Source organism: Falco biarmicus, chromosome 5, assembly GCF_023638135.1.
Source record: "Falco biarmicus isolate bFalBia1 chromosome 5, bFalBia1.pri, whole genome shotgun sequence".
In the NCBI taxonomy this organism is placed as follows: Eukaryota; Metazoa; Chordata; class Aves; order Falconiformes; family Falconidae; genus Falco; species Falco biarmicus.
Genome location: NC_079292.1, coordinates 89,335,218 through 89,351,397, shown reverse-complemented (window position 1 = coordinate 89,351,397; position 16,180 = coordinate 89,335,218). Strand labels below are relative to the sequence as shown.

Genomic DNA, 16,180 nt, shown 5'->3' with positions numbered 1-16,180 from the left:
GGTTTGATTTAAAATAAAATTTGGTTTAAATTTTTGAGAGATGCATTTTCCTGTACTTCTGTTGTTCAGTGCTGCAAATGGTGCCTTAGCAAGGGTAATCATCAACTTCTCCATCTGCCTGCTACAGGACAGCAGGAAAGAATGAGGGGAGACAGAAAGCCGATCATGCCCTGCAGGAAAAACAAAGGAATTAAGGGTATAGAAGGATCTAGGAGTAGGCTGAAAACTCGAGGGGGCTGGCAAATTTGATGAACCAGTGAAGGAATTCAGAGGCACTCTGTGAGCTTGTTGTGGCTAGTAAGTGTGTAAGAAATGATGGGGGGAGAGGAGTTGAGGAGGCCTGCAGCAGTGCCTCCATTCTCTCCACTTTCTTTTATATCCCCTGTGATCCATGTCACCTGCCTGTCACTCTGGCACACTTCCCTTTCGAGATCCTCGGCTCCAGTGGGAAGAGGCTGGTGCATTTGGTTGATACTTGTGTGTGTATGGCAGGAGGAGAAGCATTAACAACAGAGAAGGACCTTGCTTTCAGTGCTCCTCACAGCCAGCTGGTAGGAGAAACCTCACCTGGATTCTGCAAGGCAGGGGGTGCTAGGGCTGCTCTTCAGTGGCTCAAGTGGCCTGATTTTACAGATGGAGATTCACACTTTCATGCATTCGCACATAAAGATACTTGAGAATAAACCAAATGTTGACAGAATTCATTTAGGTGGAATTCTCTTGTATTGGAACTCTTTAAAAAACCCTATAATCTGTAAACACGCTCAAGAATGACTATAACTGGAGGATAAATCTTTCTGATTTCTTTTCATGTTATCTGGAAGTACTTAAAAATCTGCTAAACTGGCAAATCTAAATAGTGTAAATCTATCACTGCAATACAATATCTAATACCTAGGAGTTAGTAAAGCTGTGGAAAGCTCTTCCCAAGGAGATATTCTTGTTTCAGTCATCTTAAAATAGACTGTGTAAAACATAAGGCATCATACTGCACAAAGGAAGACAGCATGGGTGATCTGGTAAGACTTTCTCTCTCTCACTTTCATGGTTGTGTGACTTGTAAATTCACAAGTTTAAATGGTAATTGTGTTTGATTCTTACTACATCATGAAAATGGTGTTAATAAGCAGACAAAGCAATCCATTGGGACAATCACCTCTTAAGTACGTTACTTTAAGAAAGGAAAAGAAGTCGCAGTTCTCCTGAAAAGCTGTTTTTTTTTCCCACAGCATATCACACCCCTCATGACACATCATTACTGCTATTTCAATCTCTGTAGAAGAATAATTTTCTGTGAACTGGTGCACGCTCATCGATGACTGCATCCTGCACAATGACAAGAGCTTCACTCCAGCAAATTAATGAAGTGCATGCTCAGTGCTAAGCACCCAAAGTCTCACTACTTCAATGAAACTAAACTTAATTGCTCCACTGGATTACGGTAGTGTTGTCAGATCAGAAGGCTGGAAGACACTGAATAATGATAATAATAATATGAGTCTGCCTTTTTGTTCCTCAAGAACAAAGGAATAACACGTCTGTCTACTAATTTATGTCTTTATAAAACAAAGTTTAGTTAAGGATTTGGCCATCAGATAGTGCAAAAGATTTTACGATTCTTGGGCTGTTAGTATCTTTATAGAATAAAGAGACACTAAGAGAGTCTTAACAAATAGTGATGGCTATTTCTAACATGAATACAAACAAAAAAAGATAAAGCTCCCTTCTTTCCTTCTCTAGGCATTCCTTTAACAACCGAAAGGAAACAATCAGGGATCAACAGAAAAAAAGGTGTTAAAACCAGGCCTCTTACAATTGAAGGTTTTTCCAGGACTGGAGTGGGTGGCCGAGGAACTGGCTTTTCTACTTTTTCAAGGAAACAGAGGGACTTCTTTGGCTCCTTGACTTTATTCTTCTTTTCCAGCAGTGCCTGGAAGAGACATACAATCTAATCAGAACTGGGCTAGACAGAACAACACAGTAAGGCCAGTCCTCTAGATGCTGGCTGTTCCTGATCACACTGACTACAGGGAGCTGAAAGTATTTTGCACTTTGTAGGCTTGTGGCTTCTATTTCTTCCTGCATGTCAACTGAAAAACTGCATATAGTCAGTAGATGAGGCTGTTGGTTGGTCAGAAGATACTGGTGGGAAAGAACTTCAAAATCATATGTAAGAAGGAAGCAAGAGTTATTTTGCTATATTTACAAGTAAGTCATCAGAAATTGCTTAGAGTGAGTCACCTAAAAATCTAAAATTGGTATGAATTTAATCTCTAATATAATATATTCTTTAGTAAAAGCATATTTCAGATTTTGTTTTCATTTTAAAACAGAAATTTCATTGAACCAATTAAACACTGACCCATATGCAAGCAGAGGCAGTTGTGTCTCTTACTTTCCATACTCAATGACAAAAAGATTAATGATTTTCCTGTAAGATAGAGGAAAACATCTCATCTTTCAAAACATGAGAAATGGGTAGAAATATCACAATCTAATTATGGTTTGTATGTCACTACAGAATGGTTGTAACTCTTTGCCTTTAACTATAGGTATAACGCTTGTTACTGAGAGTTAGAACTGTTACGCAGTCAGATTTTATGAAGAGGGTCACTTGAAGAGTGTCTTGCCACTGTTCTGTGGCCCCTCCTTGGTGAACTGTCTTTGTATGATGTGCTATTACTGCCCAGGGTTGAACCAAATGACCCAGGAACACTTTCTTGTAACTTATGTTTTGAAACTCTTCCCTGCTCGTCTGCAACTGCCCAGTGGCACCCACAGCAATTGTACGGGTGGCGTAAGTGTGAAAGGGAAACTGCCTGAGACCTTCCTTCTACCAAGAAAATCCACAAGCTCGTTAAGAGTGGGTTTCATCTTGCTTGCAGCTGTTTGGTAGCAGGTGCCAAACCTTGTCAGCCAAAGCAGGCTAGGAGTGGCGATGCCACCACAGCCTCAACTCTTTCAAGTAATTTTCAAACTGTTCAAGTCCTGCCAACCTCCCATCGCAAGCTACTATTGTCATTTCCAACTGCACAGAAAAGCTTGCCTGCTGTAGGACATCACACTTCAGCTTGCAAAGGGAAGGGAAGAGAGTACGTGCATTTAAAGCTCCTTCAAAATTATAATTCCACTACTGTACAGGTTGGATCTGTAGCCTTTATTACTGAAGGAACAGATACATTTCAGCAAGGAAAAAATGTGCCTTTTTCTTTTCTCGCTGTCTCTATTTCAAATGTTCAAATACCGTATTTCACTAGGGAGCAAAACTGAAGAAAAACTTGAGAAAAAAAATCCCATGCTGAATTTCTCTCTCCAGTAACAGGACATTGATGGCACTTGCACAGAATCTAATTGTGAAAGTGATGAAGTTTTGAAACTCCAGTGGTCATTGTACAAAATTCTTCTTGCATATTGGATCTGACCATTCAGGCCAGGATAAGTAATTGCTCCAGAAAAGGAGAGAGGTTCCTAGGTGGACAGGATAAAATGCTTTATTATTGAAACCTTCTGCAATGGACCATGTTAATAACGCAAGAATCAAAGCCTATAAACTGCTTATAAGCCATGTGAAATGGTTATAGCTCAAAATTGATGAGAGATTTTCTGAACTGTTTCTTGTATTTGATGACCTTAGAGCTCGCTGGCATGAAGATTATAATAGTGTTTGCTATGATTTAGAAGCTGTTTTGCATGACAGGGTGGGGAATTGAAAGAAAAAAGCTGCTCTAATTGTGATTCTTTTGAAAACAATGGCTCCTATGTTTATCAGTACAATGTTGCATTCATAAGAATTTAATAAAACCTTAGCCTCCAAAAATATTTCTTGCTAACCAGAACAAAATACAACCAGAATAACAACTTTAAAGCCAGAAAAATCTATGAGCACTTCTGACACAAGGGAATTCTTATTAATGTAGATTTGAGAAATACTGCAGGTCCCAGAAGTGGTTTTAAGTTTTCCTGCCATCTTTGCTAAATCAAAAATGCTTACCGTTTGCTTTCTCTAATCTGAGGATTTAAGTTATTTTAAGATTTTAATTTATTTCAAGATTTTCATGTAAGAAAAGAAAAAGAAAATATGTTTTTTGCATTAACTGGTTCTGCCTAACTTACAAGAAGTTACCACTTTTCGTAACAGGGGGAGCAGGGCCCAAGAATCACTGTAAAATACTTTCTTTAAAAAGAAAAAAGTATTAAATTTCTGAACAACATACTTCAAATGTTACTGCCTAGATATCACACTCTAATTTTTCTGAGATCAGACTATATTACCTTTTTCAGATAGTAGGTTCAGAGTCATGATATACTCTGGTTGGACTGGACAGTGAAGGACCACCCAGTTCAACCCCTTTTCATTTTCCAGGCAAATGCAGCAAGCAGCAAACGGCACCCGTGCTCTTGGCCCTGCACCTTAGCTTCTCTGCTAGCATCTGATAGAAGCAGAACTCTTGACAGGATAGTGGCTTGAGAAACAACTGTCTCTTCAAAGAAATCATTCTTCGGATTCCTTCCTTATCTTCTTTGTGATCCTCTCCCTTTCACAAGACACTAGGTATAATTTATTTTCATGTACAGCACAGAGTTTACAGTCATGTTTCTCTTTTTTCCTTTTTGCCCACAAATGAAGAAGGTGAGATCATCAAGGACAAACTGACTGGATGGCTGCTGCATCTTGCGTGATCAAGACTGACATAATAGCTCTTAGAGCTTGTCTGAGCATGAGCCAGCTAACACTGTGTTGGAGATCTGTTCTTGATGAAATAACTGCTTGAACAGGTTTTCCTACGCTTTGAAGTTGGCAGAGATTTTCTCCAGAGATTTTCTCAGCCCCCCCGCTACTTCTCCACCTCCTTCCAGCAACCAGATAAAGGAAAACAGATGGGATGAGAGTCGTGCTTAATGCTGAGGTGAGAGATTCTTTGTTCTAACATCATCTTAATCCAGCACTGCCTGATGCTTCACCCCTCTTGAGTCACCTGAGCATAGAGGGTCAGCCTAAAATCATACATTGTTCTGCACTGGGATTTCTTGTAGCAGCTCCTCTGTTCCTTGGTGTATTCAGTCACCTAGTTGCATTTCTTTCCTATAGTGATTAACTGTAACGGTGTGCTACCTCCTTAGTGTCTTGGATTTTCGCACAAGGCTGTCTATGTAATGGCTCACCTTACACTCCTTAAAGCACTGTCATCTGCACTGGCTAGGAACTAGCTTTCCTTGCCCCTTTTACAGATTTAGCTTAAGATGTAGATTGTTGTTTTTCCTGTAAATTTTGGGTCACTCCTGTTTCTGCCACGTTCTCTTGCTTTAGAGAATTATTCAAAGAATACTGAGTGTACCTAATACTCCTGCAAAGGGTTTCAGGATGGTCCTCAAAAAGTCTGCTTCTAATATCACTTGGTTTTGGCTTAGTTTGTCTGGAAGAAGCTGTTCTTAATCTCAAGAGGGCACAGATCCTTTTTGTAGTACCTTGGATAATTGCTTATCCCTTCTTACAAGCTTTAAGCTTGGGAAAACCCTCAATATGGCAAACCAAGAGGAACATAAGGAGTAGGACGACTCCATCTTGCCACTTGTTTGGCCAGAGAACCAAGCCTTGGAAACTTCTGAGGCCAAAATCTAGCATTCCTCCTCTATTTGCCACCTTCTTCCACAGATTATCCAGGGAAAATGAAAGATACTCATTTTAGAGCTAGATCACTGTGTACTCTAGAGCTCTACTTAATTTCTAGGATTATGGGAGAAAATGTATAGATCAAGTGTGCTTGGACAGCACTAAAAAAAGGCTTTTGAAAAGAAAACTGCTCGGCTATAGAAATAATGCAAAGCAACACAGGGTGCTCTTCTAAGATGATCCCTAATCATCTGCTTTAAACCTCTTTGATACTGCGTGTGATGGAGGTTGTTGGCACGATTGGGACAGCTGACCAAGCGGTCAGACAGCTGTCCTCTCAAGTGCTAAATTCTGTTAACTCAAGTACTCGGCATCCTTTACTGCCCTGTACTTGACAGCTCCAGTAGCTTATGAGGTGGACCTGTCAGAGAGGCCCTGCTAAGCCAGGAGGTGCTATAGGCACCAAACGCCTCTGATGGGAGAAGTGACCAGTAACAGCACCACAGAGCCCAAACTCTAATTAGGTCAGTAATTTCTTGCTGCTCTGAACAGAAAGCTTGTTTAAATCTAATGGTGGCTGAGGCAGTCCGGATGCTTCACAGTGTCAGTACTTTCTGCTTGTCTGCAGTCTGGTGTCTGCTTCTGTGTATCTAAACGCAGCAGTTAAATTTTGCGTAGTGCATTTATCATCTTTGCCTGCAAAGGAAATGCTTCATGATTTAATTTACAAGAATACACATTTTGCCTTTTTGTGGTGGGGAAATGAGTACTAGTTATGTTAGCCCCTCAACTGGTATAAATCAATGCAGACCAAGTGATCTACATTGATTTAAGAAAGAAAATACACAGAATTGTCTGCATTCCATCTCCCTTTGGCCAACAATTTTTCTTTGAAGAGACATTACTGTGTGAGTAGCCAGCATCAGGGCATACTTCTTCTCTGTGACTACAGTTTAGATGCTCCACTGTAGTCTTTCAAACCATGAGAAGTTATTTTGAACAAACAGAATACAATTGCTGTAGTTGAAATTCAGCTCTGAAAGCTCAGGCTAACGTTGTGCTACCTGTGAGAACCATATTATGATCCAGATTATACATAGGCACTACTTGAATTTTATGCAAAAAGTACCCAGACTCAAACCCTTTTAATACTGCTGCGTCTTCTCTAAAACCGTAGTGAATTCATGTCCTTAGTTCTTGAACAATCCCTGTAGCACTCAAGATTTTCTTTGAAGATTTTCCTTCTGAATAATAATCAGATGCGATGTTTCATCTTTTACAAGATCCAGTGGAGTTTAAGTTTGAGGTAGTATGACTGATTTTTCAGAACAAGATTTCTATTTAAAATTCATTAGTAGAAAGTTAGTCTGTATTGGGAGTATTCTTAAATTATACTAAAACAAGAAAGCTATATATATAATTTCCAATTATGAAATATTTCTTCACTAAATAAAGCATACGTGAAAGTTGCCAAGCTTTACAAATGAAATTCAATATATTTCAGAGATAACAGCAGCCAGCCAACATACGCATTATTTTAAAAAAACATAACCCTCAAAAGCGTACTTAAAAGTACATGCAATTCACAAATATTGTGATTGTAGATGCAAATGAGGCACTCCTTTCCTCAGTGGTTAATTGCATATATGGACACCTCATCTGCATGAACAGTTGTGATAAATTAAGATATGCAAAACACTATTAGCATGTTTGCAAATCAGATGCTGTTGTTTAGGAACAACAGTGTTGTGCATCCACCATTCTGATCTGATTTTATGAGTGGGGTCATTTTAATCATGCTTTGCTGCAGGTGTTTTTACAATATGTACTTAAAATGTACATTTTAAAAGATGTACAGAATTTTTAGAATATGGATCCAGATTTGGTTTGATTATTAGTTGTTCAACAATGTAACCAGTAGGCTCGCCACTTGTGCATTATAAAAGCAAGGGAGGAATGAGAACAAGCAAACGGCAGAGAAGAATTTCTAACTTACATAGTATGTTCCAATCCAAATACCTGATCTGTAGGAAGACAGAAGCAGCTATGCTTGTTTTTTATAGGGTTACAGCAGAAGCACAGCTATTAGGGACAGACAGTACTGACAGACTTTGTTCCAGAGCTATACTGGTCATGCCTGTAACAGTCTGAATGTTTGATCCATTCTCTCCTTGAAGTCACCTTACAGAAAACAGGAATTTAGCACAGGGAACTGGGAGAAAGCTTACATGTATGTCTTCCCAATTGCATTTCTGAGCAGTTCAAATCTTAGAGAGGAACTGACATGCTGCTGGTGCAGCTCCATACCTGGTGAACTTGTGCCAGCTCCACCTCTAGCCTTGCTGATCTTTTAATAAACCCTGTCTTAGCAGTAGTGTACTTGGGTTTTGGAGCTTTAACCTTGACCTGGGTGACAGAATCTGGGAGAGATGCTTCCAGTTCACACAGTCCTAAGAAATACAAACAGCAATTAAGTAATGGAGTGGTGGGGAGAGAAATTTGAGTTTTGTTACTATTTTAAGTAAATAACACATACAAACTAAGTCTTCCAAAATGCCCTACCTGCAAAGGTGTCAAGATTGAAGTTTTTTACCACATAGCACTCAGAATGGTTATCTGGGAAATAACCAATTCTAGACAAAGGAGTGTATGTTTGTGATGCAAAGTCAGTATACTCTTTGATGATATCTCGTCTCTCCAGCTTCCCCATCACATTCTTCCTCTTAGCTATCAGCTTCCTGAGCACTGAAAAGGAAATACAAATGTGAGCTTCTTCATAAAAATAGTTTTAAAAAAGCTGTATCTTTGGAAATTCACAAGAGCTTTTGCTAGTTAATATAAAAACATGACCTGTTTGACCAGAACAAATGCTGGCCATGCGTATCTATATTGTGGATGCAACCTATTTCTTTTTGAATAAAGACTATAACCTTGTGAAAATAGAAATGGCTTGTCCAAAAACTAAGTCTCATCTTACTCTCTCCCTGTCTTTCAAACTTACTCAGTGCATAGTCATGCTCAATCTTTTTTATTTTCTCTTCTTTAGCCTTCTGATGATTTTGCCAGTGGTCATCCAAGCGCTTGGCATCCAGCTCAGTCTGATTCTCCTCTCGCCTCTGCAGCAGCTTCTTTAAGATCACCAGCCGAACCTCCTGCAACCTGCAAGAATAGAAAAGGCCAGGTATGACCTACCCTACTCTGCAGTGTTCTATGCAACGCTGTCATCATCAAATCCTACATAGTAAGTGACTACTTTACACATAGTTCATATTGCAATATCTTGGATTTAATCTTTCATTTTAAAAAGTGAGTTTAGCACTGGCAGAAAGTATTGTGGTAGCAGTCTCCTATATTAAATTAAACAAAACTAACCCTTCCTAAACCCAGGAGATTTTCACAGAAATAAAAGGCTTGTACCTTTCAGCCAATCTGCTAAACCTTCTCGTTCCTTCTCTATTCAATTAAAAGAATTGAAGAATTCAATTAAAAGAAATGAAGAGTATAATTGGACTCCTACTTTTCTATTTCCTGTTCTCTAAAGGCCCACTCCTTCCTCTCCATATCATCCATCATTTTCCTCCTCTTCACGATTTGTGAGGCATTGTCCATGGCTGGAAGAGTTGCTTCCCATGCACGTTTTTCCCGGGCACGTTCAATCATCTCCACCTCGGCTAGTCCTGCTGGTAGCCCCCGACCTTACAGGGACAAGAAGCAGTCGCTCTTTAGGAGAATGGTGAATCCAGCAAACAACCACCACCAAAAAGTATTAGAGGGATGTATGGGCACAAGCCCATATGTTAAACACAAGCAGAACCATCAACAGGCTGAAATACATATTTCTAAGGCCAGTAAAATTCTATAGTATGGGGAATGGTAGGACCCTCAGTTGCTATAGCTTAGTTGACATTAACACTAGCACTTCATTCCTCTACTGCAGGCTGCAAAGGAGGAAAAGCTTTTCCAAAGAGCACTTTCTTTGGTATATCCACTGTCCATCATTATTGCAGATGGGACACTGGGAGATGAGGATCACAGTTACATTCTGGGGCAGCAGTGTTCATACTGGTTTTTTACTGATGTCTAACTCAGAACAGCTGAAGAACAGTGGGTAAATGGAAAAACTGCTCCTAGTTCGTATTTGTAAAACATATGACCTTTTTATATTGAATCATCTCAAAACTCTTGATGAAATGCCCCAGAACAGCGCTATTAAGTAGGAAAATATCATACCTATTTTATAAACAGATAAAATAATGTGTCCCAAAGAAAGACAACGAAGAGCTGCCAAAACTGGCAACAGACTTGAAACCTGACATTGTAAAAAAAGAACCTCCTGCTACAGAGATGACAGGATTATTATCATTTATCTTGATTTCACAACTCACCCCAAGTAAGTGTAGCAAGTGTCAGAAGTTCAGGGACTGAGCCGCTGGGAATTACATATTCAGGGGAATAGGGATCCGTCTGGGCTTCACCATCCCTGTAGTCTGTCTGTGTGCCCAAAGTTCGTAACTTGGGACCAAAGACCTTGCTGTTTGCTGTAGCTGGATAGACATAGGGCTCTGTACTAAAAAGAGATGCAAGATGAAAGAACATTTGTCACATTCATTAAAAAAAAAAAAAACAAACCAGAAACACAACACTAAGTCAAAGGTAGGATATCCAAATGTGGTTTGTTTTATCTTAACATTGCACCCATTGATGTTCACTCCATTATCTTTAGTAAAAGCAGACTGAGGCTACACTGAGTCCTCTGAAAACTCCTTCCTTAGGTAAACAATCCAGAAGTCCGGTTTCAGCTCTCACAAATTACTATGTGCAAATCTTTCCTATGTATCCATTCTAAAGCATTGCTTTTAATGGGCACAAAAAGTAATGGTTGAGTGTAAAACGGAGTAGGACTGCTTCAATTTACCTTACATGTTTGTCTTTCCAACAATTCCAGAACAAAAATGGAATTCTAATGTAAGCATGTGCAACTTCCATTGACTCTACTAGGAACTGAATCTTCTTACGTCCCCTCAAAATCTGATCCTCATTGAAACCCACACTGGAGTACCTCATGGATGCTCTACACCACTGAACAGTATTGCAAGTATCACGGAGACTGTAATAAAATATCAGAAGATTTTCCAACAATAATGCTGCCTTGGATTGGTATCTCTTCTAGGATTCAGAGACACCTGACTTTGGTTTTGGGCTTCATAATCATAATACAATTGAGGCACATGTCCTTAACCCACAAAGCACCATTCACATACTGCAAGCAAATTCTGAAGCAGTTGGTCACCTGTTTCCTCAGGAACTCTCAATGGTGAACGAACCCTTACCTCTTAACAAGGTTTTCCTGTTGGTTCATTATGAAAAATATTGGTCACCAGCTCAATATTTTCCCACCCTTTTTCTGGTGAGATGTGACCCATTGCAACAGTAATGTTCCAGAACCCACTACTTACTTTGCCATTGTGTAAGCACCATTTAGTGGAAACAGCTTATTAGAAGGGATGATTGGTCTGAAAAGAGAGAATGTAGATGTAAGACAACCACCATGAGCGTAAAAGACCATTACAGTTTAGAAAAACTGCAGTCCACTAATTTCAGTGGAGTTACACTGATTTTTCATAACTCGGGTTCTGTAGTTGCATGTTTAAGAATTGTGCCTGAGTAGTCAATAATTCTTTCATAATTAAGGATTAACAGAGAAAGTTTCACCAGCAGGATTGAGTTGTTATTCTGTGAAAGCAAAAAGTGGAATTGCAAAATAATTAAAAGAAGTTATTTTGAGTGTACTTAGAAAATGTTGTGTATGTTTCACTAATTAGTTTACTTTTTTCACTTTGAGACTTTGAGGGTGTGGGTTTTTTTAATAACTTCTTGAAATCCCGAAATGAATTCCTACTATCAGCTGTTTTGGACTTATCTGATTTGATTGTTTCCTTTTTTGCAGTATTTTATGAAGAATCTTGAAAGTGATATGGGCTCAATGACATATAAATAATTCCTTCTTAGGCCTTCTTATAGTTTCCATACTGCAGTTCACTATCAATTTCCCTTAGCCTTTGAGAGACATTAAAGCTTAATTTCAAATTGCAGAAGATAACATCACCTTTGTCCTTTTTTTGTTGTTGTTAAAGGAGCCATAAAATTTATTAAACCTGGCAATTTCTTTATATTTCAAGTGGACATATTGGCCAATAGCTGCTGACTGTGATTGTGAATGTAATTCCAAGTATGTGTGACTGAGTTGACAATGTTTGTACGCTCGCTGTTGGTTCAGATCTGGAGTCCACTGGTGACCTGCAGGGTCATTCTGGAAGGAGCGGAGCAGTTGTGCAGTAGAGGACATGAAGAAAAGTTAATGAAGGATTCCTTTTGCTCCCTTTCTGCTCCTGGCAGAAACCGGCAGTTAAAAGGCTCCTTCTTAAGAAGGCACCCTTCCAGAAGTCTGGAGAACCACAATGGCTTTGCGAGCATCTCCTGCCTTTTTGTAGGAGGACCTACAGCCCAAAGCTTTCTACAAAGAATTATTAAGTACAGAATGCCTGGTATATTTGCTCCTATGGTAACTTATTAGCTGAAAATTCTGGCATAGTGTGAATTTCAAAGGACCTTGTGATTTAAGATTTAGTTACTATTAGATTTTCCATAGCAGTGATCAAAGAATTGACAGAAGAGACAGAAAAAATAATGCTCTCGCATTCATTTAGGTGCTCTTTAAACAGCACAAAAGCAAGCCTCTGAATTCTGTTTCAAATCAGTTCACTCCTTACCGTGCAAAATATTTATAGCGATTCCTTCCACTAACTTCAGGATCTTCATACACAACTTGAGGTATTTGAAGAGAAGATTGAGCTCTAAAGGCCAAAAAAACAGGATATAATTTAAGAAGTACATTCAGAGCAGTTCTGATCTTTTTTTCTTAGGCTTTTTTTTAAATCTCGCTCTCTGCTTCTCTGGTTACACAATCAAACATGCACACTACAAATTCCACAAAATCCCCATACTTATTATTTTTGCTTTTTTCATACTTACATGTATAGCAAAACAGTTTGACATTTTATGTATATTTCCCACTATGTGTGGGCAACAAATGGTCATTTGCTGCCTTTAATAGAACTTGCTTATGTGCTTCTCATGAAAAGGATTGGCTACTTGTAAATGCTTGACCTTGTAAAGTTAACTGCTTTTATTGGGAGAGGGGGGAGCAAGCTCATCTCCTTATGAGTGAAAAAACTCTGTAACAGAAAATACGTCTAAAGGAGTAGAATGAACAAAGCGGAAAACTACCACTTCCCACCTTCCAAAAGTAGCAAAAGGGATTTTAAACAAATGTGGAAAATTTTAGAATTGGCAATTTCAATTTGAATTCTTCAATTAAGGAGAAAAATTGGGATGACCATGTGAATGTTTCAAAACCTATGCTAGAAAAAGCGTACCTTTTGCAAGAATGGTCTTCATTTTTTCCCCCATTTTGAATTTCAGAGTAGGCAGCCTGTTTAAATTTTTGCACTGCAATATCTTGGAGAGTTTTCTTTATTTTAAAGCTTTGAAAGACTGTGAGGTAGACCTCATTAAGCCAGTCACTGAGAGAATGGGTAGAACTGAGTCCTTTGAAAGCTACATGTCAGGATTGCTATTCGATTTCACAACCACTTTATACTCCAGTCTTGCTCTTCTCGACCTGCCAAGTGGTTAAAGGCAAGAACCTGAAGTTCTTTAAAAAAAACAAAAGCCTGTATCATGCCATTAAGGTAAGTAATTTCCTTAAGCTATATATATGGCAAGTCCTAAAGGTCATGTATTTCTTAAGATCATTTCTGGCAACTTGTAAGAATCCTGAGCTCAGATGTATGGGATTGTGGGTGCTGGAGTTGGTTGCTGCTGCCTAATTTAAAATACAGAGGTATATTTACAGAGATACAATTAACAATACAGAAGATTGCCTGACAGCTGAGATCAAAATAGAGGACTGCACGCTGAGATCAGTTGTCTTCAAAGACCGCATCTAAGCCCTGCGAGCTCCGCTGTGGAACTCGCAGAGCCACAGCATTGCTACCCAGTACAGCAAAGACTATAGAGAGATGCTTCATTAACCTCCTGTGACATACAACTTACTGCCAAGGTAAAGTTTAAAGTCACCTCTTTCCAGTGCCTTCAGTCATATCACATAACAAAAGAGAAGGGAATGTTTTGAGATGCAGTTTGGTAACCTGAGATACTTGCTCAGCACTAATCAACCTATTATTGTGAACTTGTGTTTGTAATTCAAATGAGTTAATTGAGCTGATGGCTCTAGTTCCACTAACTGACTCTTTACATATCAGACTGTTGCTCCATCCAGATGGATTTGTGTTTCATTCAGCACAGGTGGGCACTTATTCTTATGATCTGACTTTATTAGCATAAGCTGTTCATCCTATTATGGTATAGTTATAGGCACAATGGGAACCCAGTGAAATAGCCCCTTTTATTCAACAGATCCTGCCTCTTGCATGTCCTTGACTTAAATTTGCTGACTTTGCTGAAATAAATGAGCGTTTATTCCTGGTAACCTTGCAGAGGCAATGCAACTACTGAGAAGACAGCTGGAAAATATTCTGTCTTCTGTATCAGCAACACTGTCAGTCAGTGCAGGCTGAAACAGAGGGGATGTGTTTCTCATTTTTTGTTAATTGCAAGACATTTTGCAAATATATGTTGTTGAAATGTAAATCAATTTTAAAGCAGCGCAGGCATCAAATAAGTTCTTGTTACAGAATAACAGGCAAAATATAAGAAGCCACTGAGGTTTTCATGTGCTGGGGATAGTCTGAAATGCTGAAAATAATAAGAACAGAACAGGCTCTGAAATTCTTATTTTATTATGGAAATGAGTAGAATACACTTTCAGAAGTGAGTAAACCAAGGTATGAAATCCACGGTATCACTCTTAATCATCTTTGATTACTGTTTGGCAGGTGGTAGAACTCAGTTACCAGCAACCCCAGAGCACACATCACCTAAAAAGCCCATGGTCTAAAGTTAGCTTCTTAACGCAGCAAAAACCTCTGAAAACAACTACCTAGGCCGATGCCTGCAGTCTTGAATGCAGCTACAGAGGACTCCAAAAAACACAGAGTGTGTTTTTTTTAAATATTTGCTGAATCAGAAGCCCAAACTGTGATACCAGAAGAAAGTTCAACACAGACACCCCTGCACTAAAAATGTGGTGCCCTGGTTCAGGCCCCATACACTCCTGAATGAGCAGCAAAAGCAATCTAACCAGCTGCAACTGCACAGGACTGAAAGGAAACGGCTCTCGCTGAAGTAACACACGAGTCACTGAAGTCTCCATAACTTATGTGATCTATAAGAGATTGAAATAACTCGCTTCTCTTTCCCAGCAACCACTGCAAAGCAGATAGCACAGGGATGAAGGAATGTGCAACATCCACCCTGTAAGAAACAGATGGGCAACCATACTCCATAACAGCTGCAATCTCTTAATTTCAAGGGAAATATAAGTAGGAGCAAATTGCAGTCATCTCCACTTCAGCGTGCATGGGTTTTTGTTGGTTTTGTCTGTACGTTTCTTTTAAATTATCCAACCATAGAACACTTACGCAGCAAGCTGCTGAAGAGCCTCCAGGCGCCGCTGAGCCCTCCCTCTCCATCTTCGGTCAATAAATGGAGGCACTGGATCCTTGCCCTCCAAGCACAGACTGTAGCCTGGCAAATGGATCAAGCTACTAAACATACTTCTGAACGTCGGAGCCTTTACCTATTGTTTGCATGGACACAAAGAAGAGAGGCAGTGATTTAGCAATTTCAAACAGCATTAAAGAGCTCAGAATTTCAGCTTGCTGTGATTTACAGGCCTGCACATGTGGGATGGGGAAAGAAGAAGGCATACGTATGCTAATGATGTCAGCTGGTTAGATGGTACTTCTCAAGATGTGGAGCATACCAGACTAGCAGCAGATGCACAGATATGTCTTCTGGCTGTTTTCCAGTGCTAAACTTATATTTAAAATCGAAGGGTCTAACGGTTCGTTACATAAAGAAGTTAATGTGCAGTAACTGTGAATATGCAATAAGGTGAACTTCTAGCACATTACCCCATGTAACTCCCTCCTGTTTCCTGTGCTCTAGAAATGAAGTAACATATTCCACTTACAGAGTAGTTACGTTATTTTATACTGTAACAATTTTAACATGTGTTAAAAATATCTCCATAGGAGTTAGCACACAAAAATGATCACATTAAAAATCCACACCCTTCCTTCTAAGCACTAATTTCCCTGGGTAGATATGCCTTAAATCTCTAAATTTATGGTTGCCAATAAATCTTTGCAATCGTGACTCAAGTATAAGCGATGTAGCTATATTGGCTTGAGCTTCTGTAAAGCCTAAAATCAGAACTGAATTGTGAATTGCCCCTTTTATTTCAGCAAGTGCTAACTCAGATGCATATAGGGTAGGGGTGACATTTCAAGTACACTAACTCACCAGGGTGTAAAAGTGCCAGACGATGAAGATCTAGGCACCCTTCTATAAGTAGCTGCTTGCTGTGCATGAGACTGCATTTGT

At 39.3% G+C, this 16,180-nt stretch overlaps 1 protein-coding gene and 1 long non-coding RNA gene across 3 annotated transcripts in view; one reads left to right on the top strand and one right to left on the bottom strand.

Annotated features, from left to right (window-relative positions):
• CFAP91 (cilia and flagella associated protein 91) overlaps nt 1-16,180 on the bottom strand; it is a 31,620-nt gene that overhangs the window by 13,188 nt on the left and 2,252 nt on the right. For both annotated transcript variants that reach the window (XM_056340794.1, XM_056340796.1), the window contains exons 3-11: nt 15,214-15,371; nt 12,382-12,465; nt 11,068-11,124; nt 9,997-10,178; nt 9,129-9,306; nt 8,613-8,770; nt 8,174-8,356; nt 7,919-8,061; nt 1,814-1,930 (exon numbers count right to left, since the gene is read on the bottom strand). In XM_056340794.1, the coding sequence (XP_056196769.1) occupies nt 1,814-1,930; nt 7,919-8,061; nt 8,174-8,356; nt 8,613-8,770; nt 9,129-9,306; nt 9,997-10,178; nt 11,068-11,124; nt 12,382-12,465; nt 15,214-15,371 (1,260 nt within the window). The remainder of the gene's footprint in view (nt 1-1,813; nt 1,931-7,918; nt 8,062-8,173; nt 8,357-8,612; nt 8,771-9,128; nt 9,307-9,996; nt 10,179-11,067; nt 11,125-12,381; nt 12,466-15,213; nt 15,372-16,180) is intronic.
• On the top strand, nt 1,827-11,056 carry LOC130150147 (uncharacterized). The gene is made up of 3 exons (XR_008822132.1): nt 1,827-4,907; nt 8,658-8,792; nt 10,557-11,056. It is a non-coding gene; the product is annotated as an uncharacterized LOC130150147 (long non-coding RNA).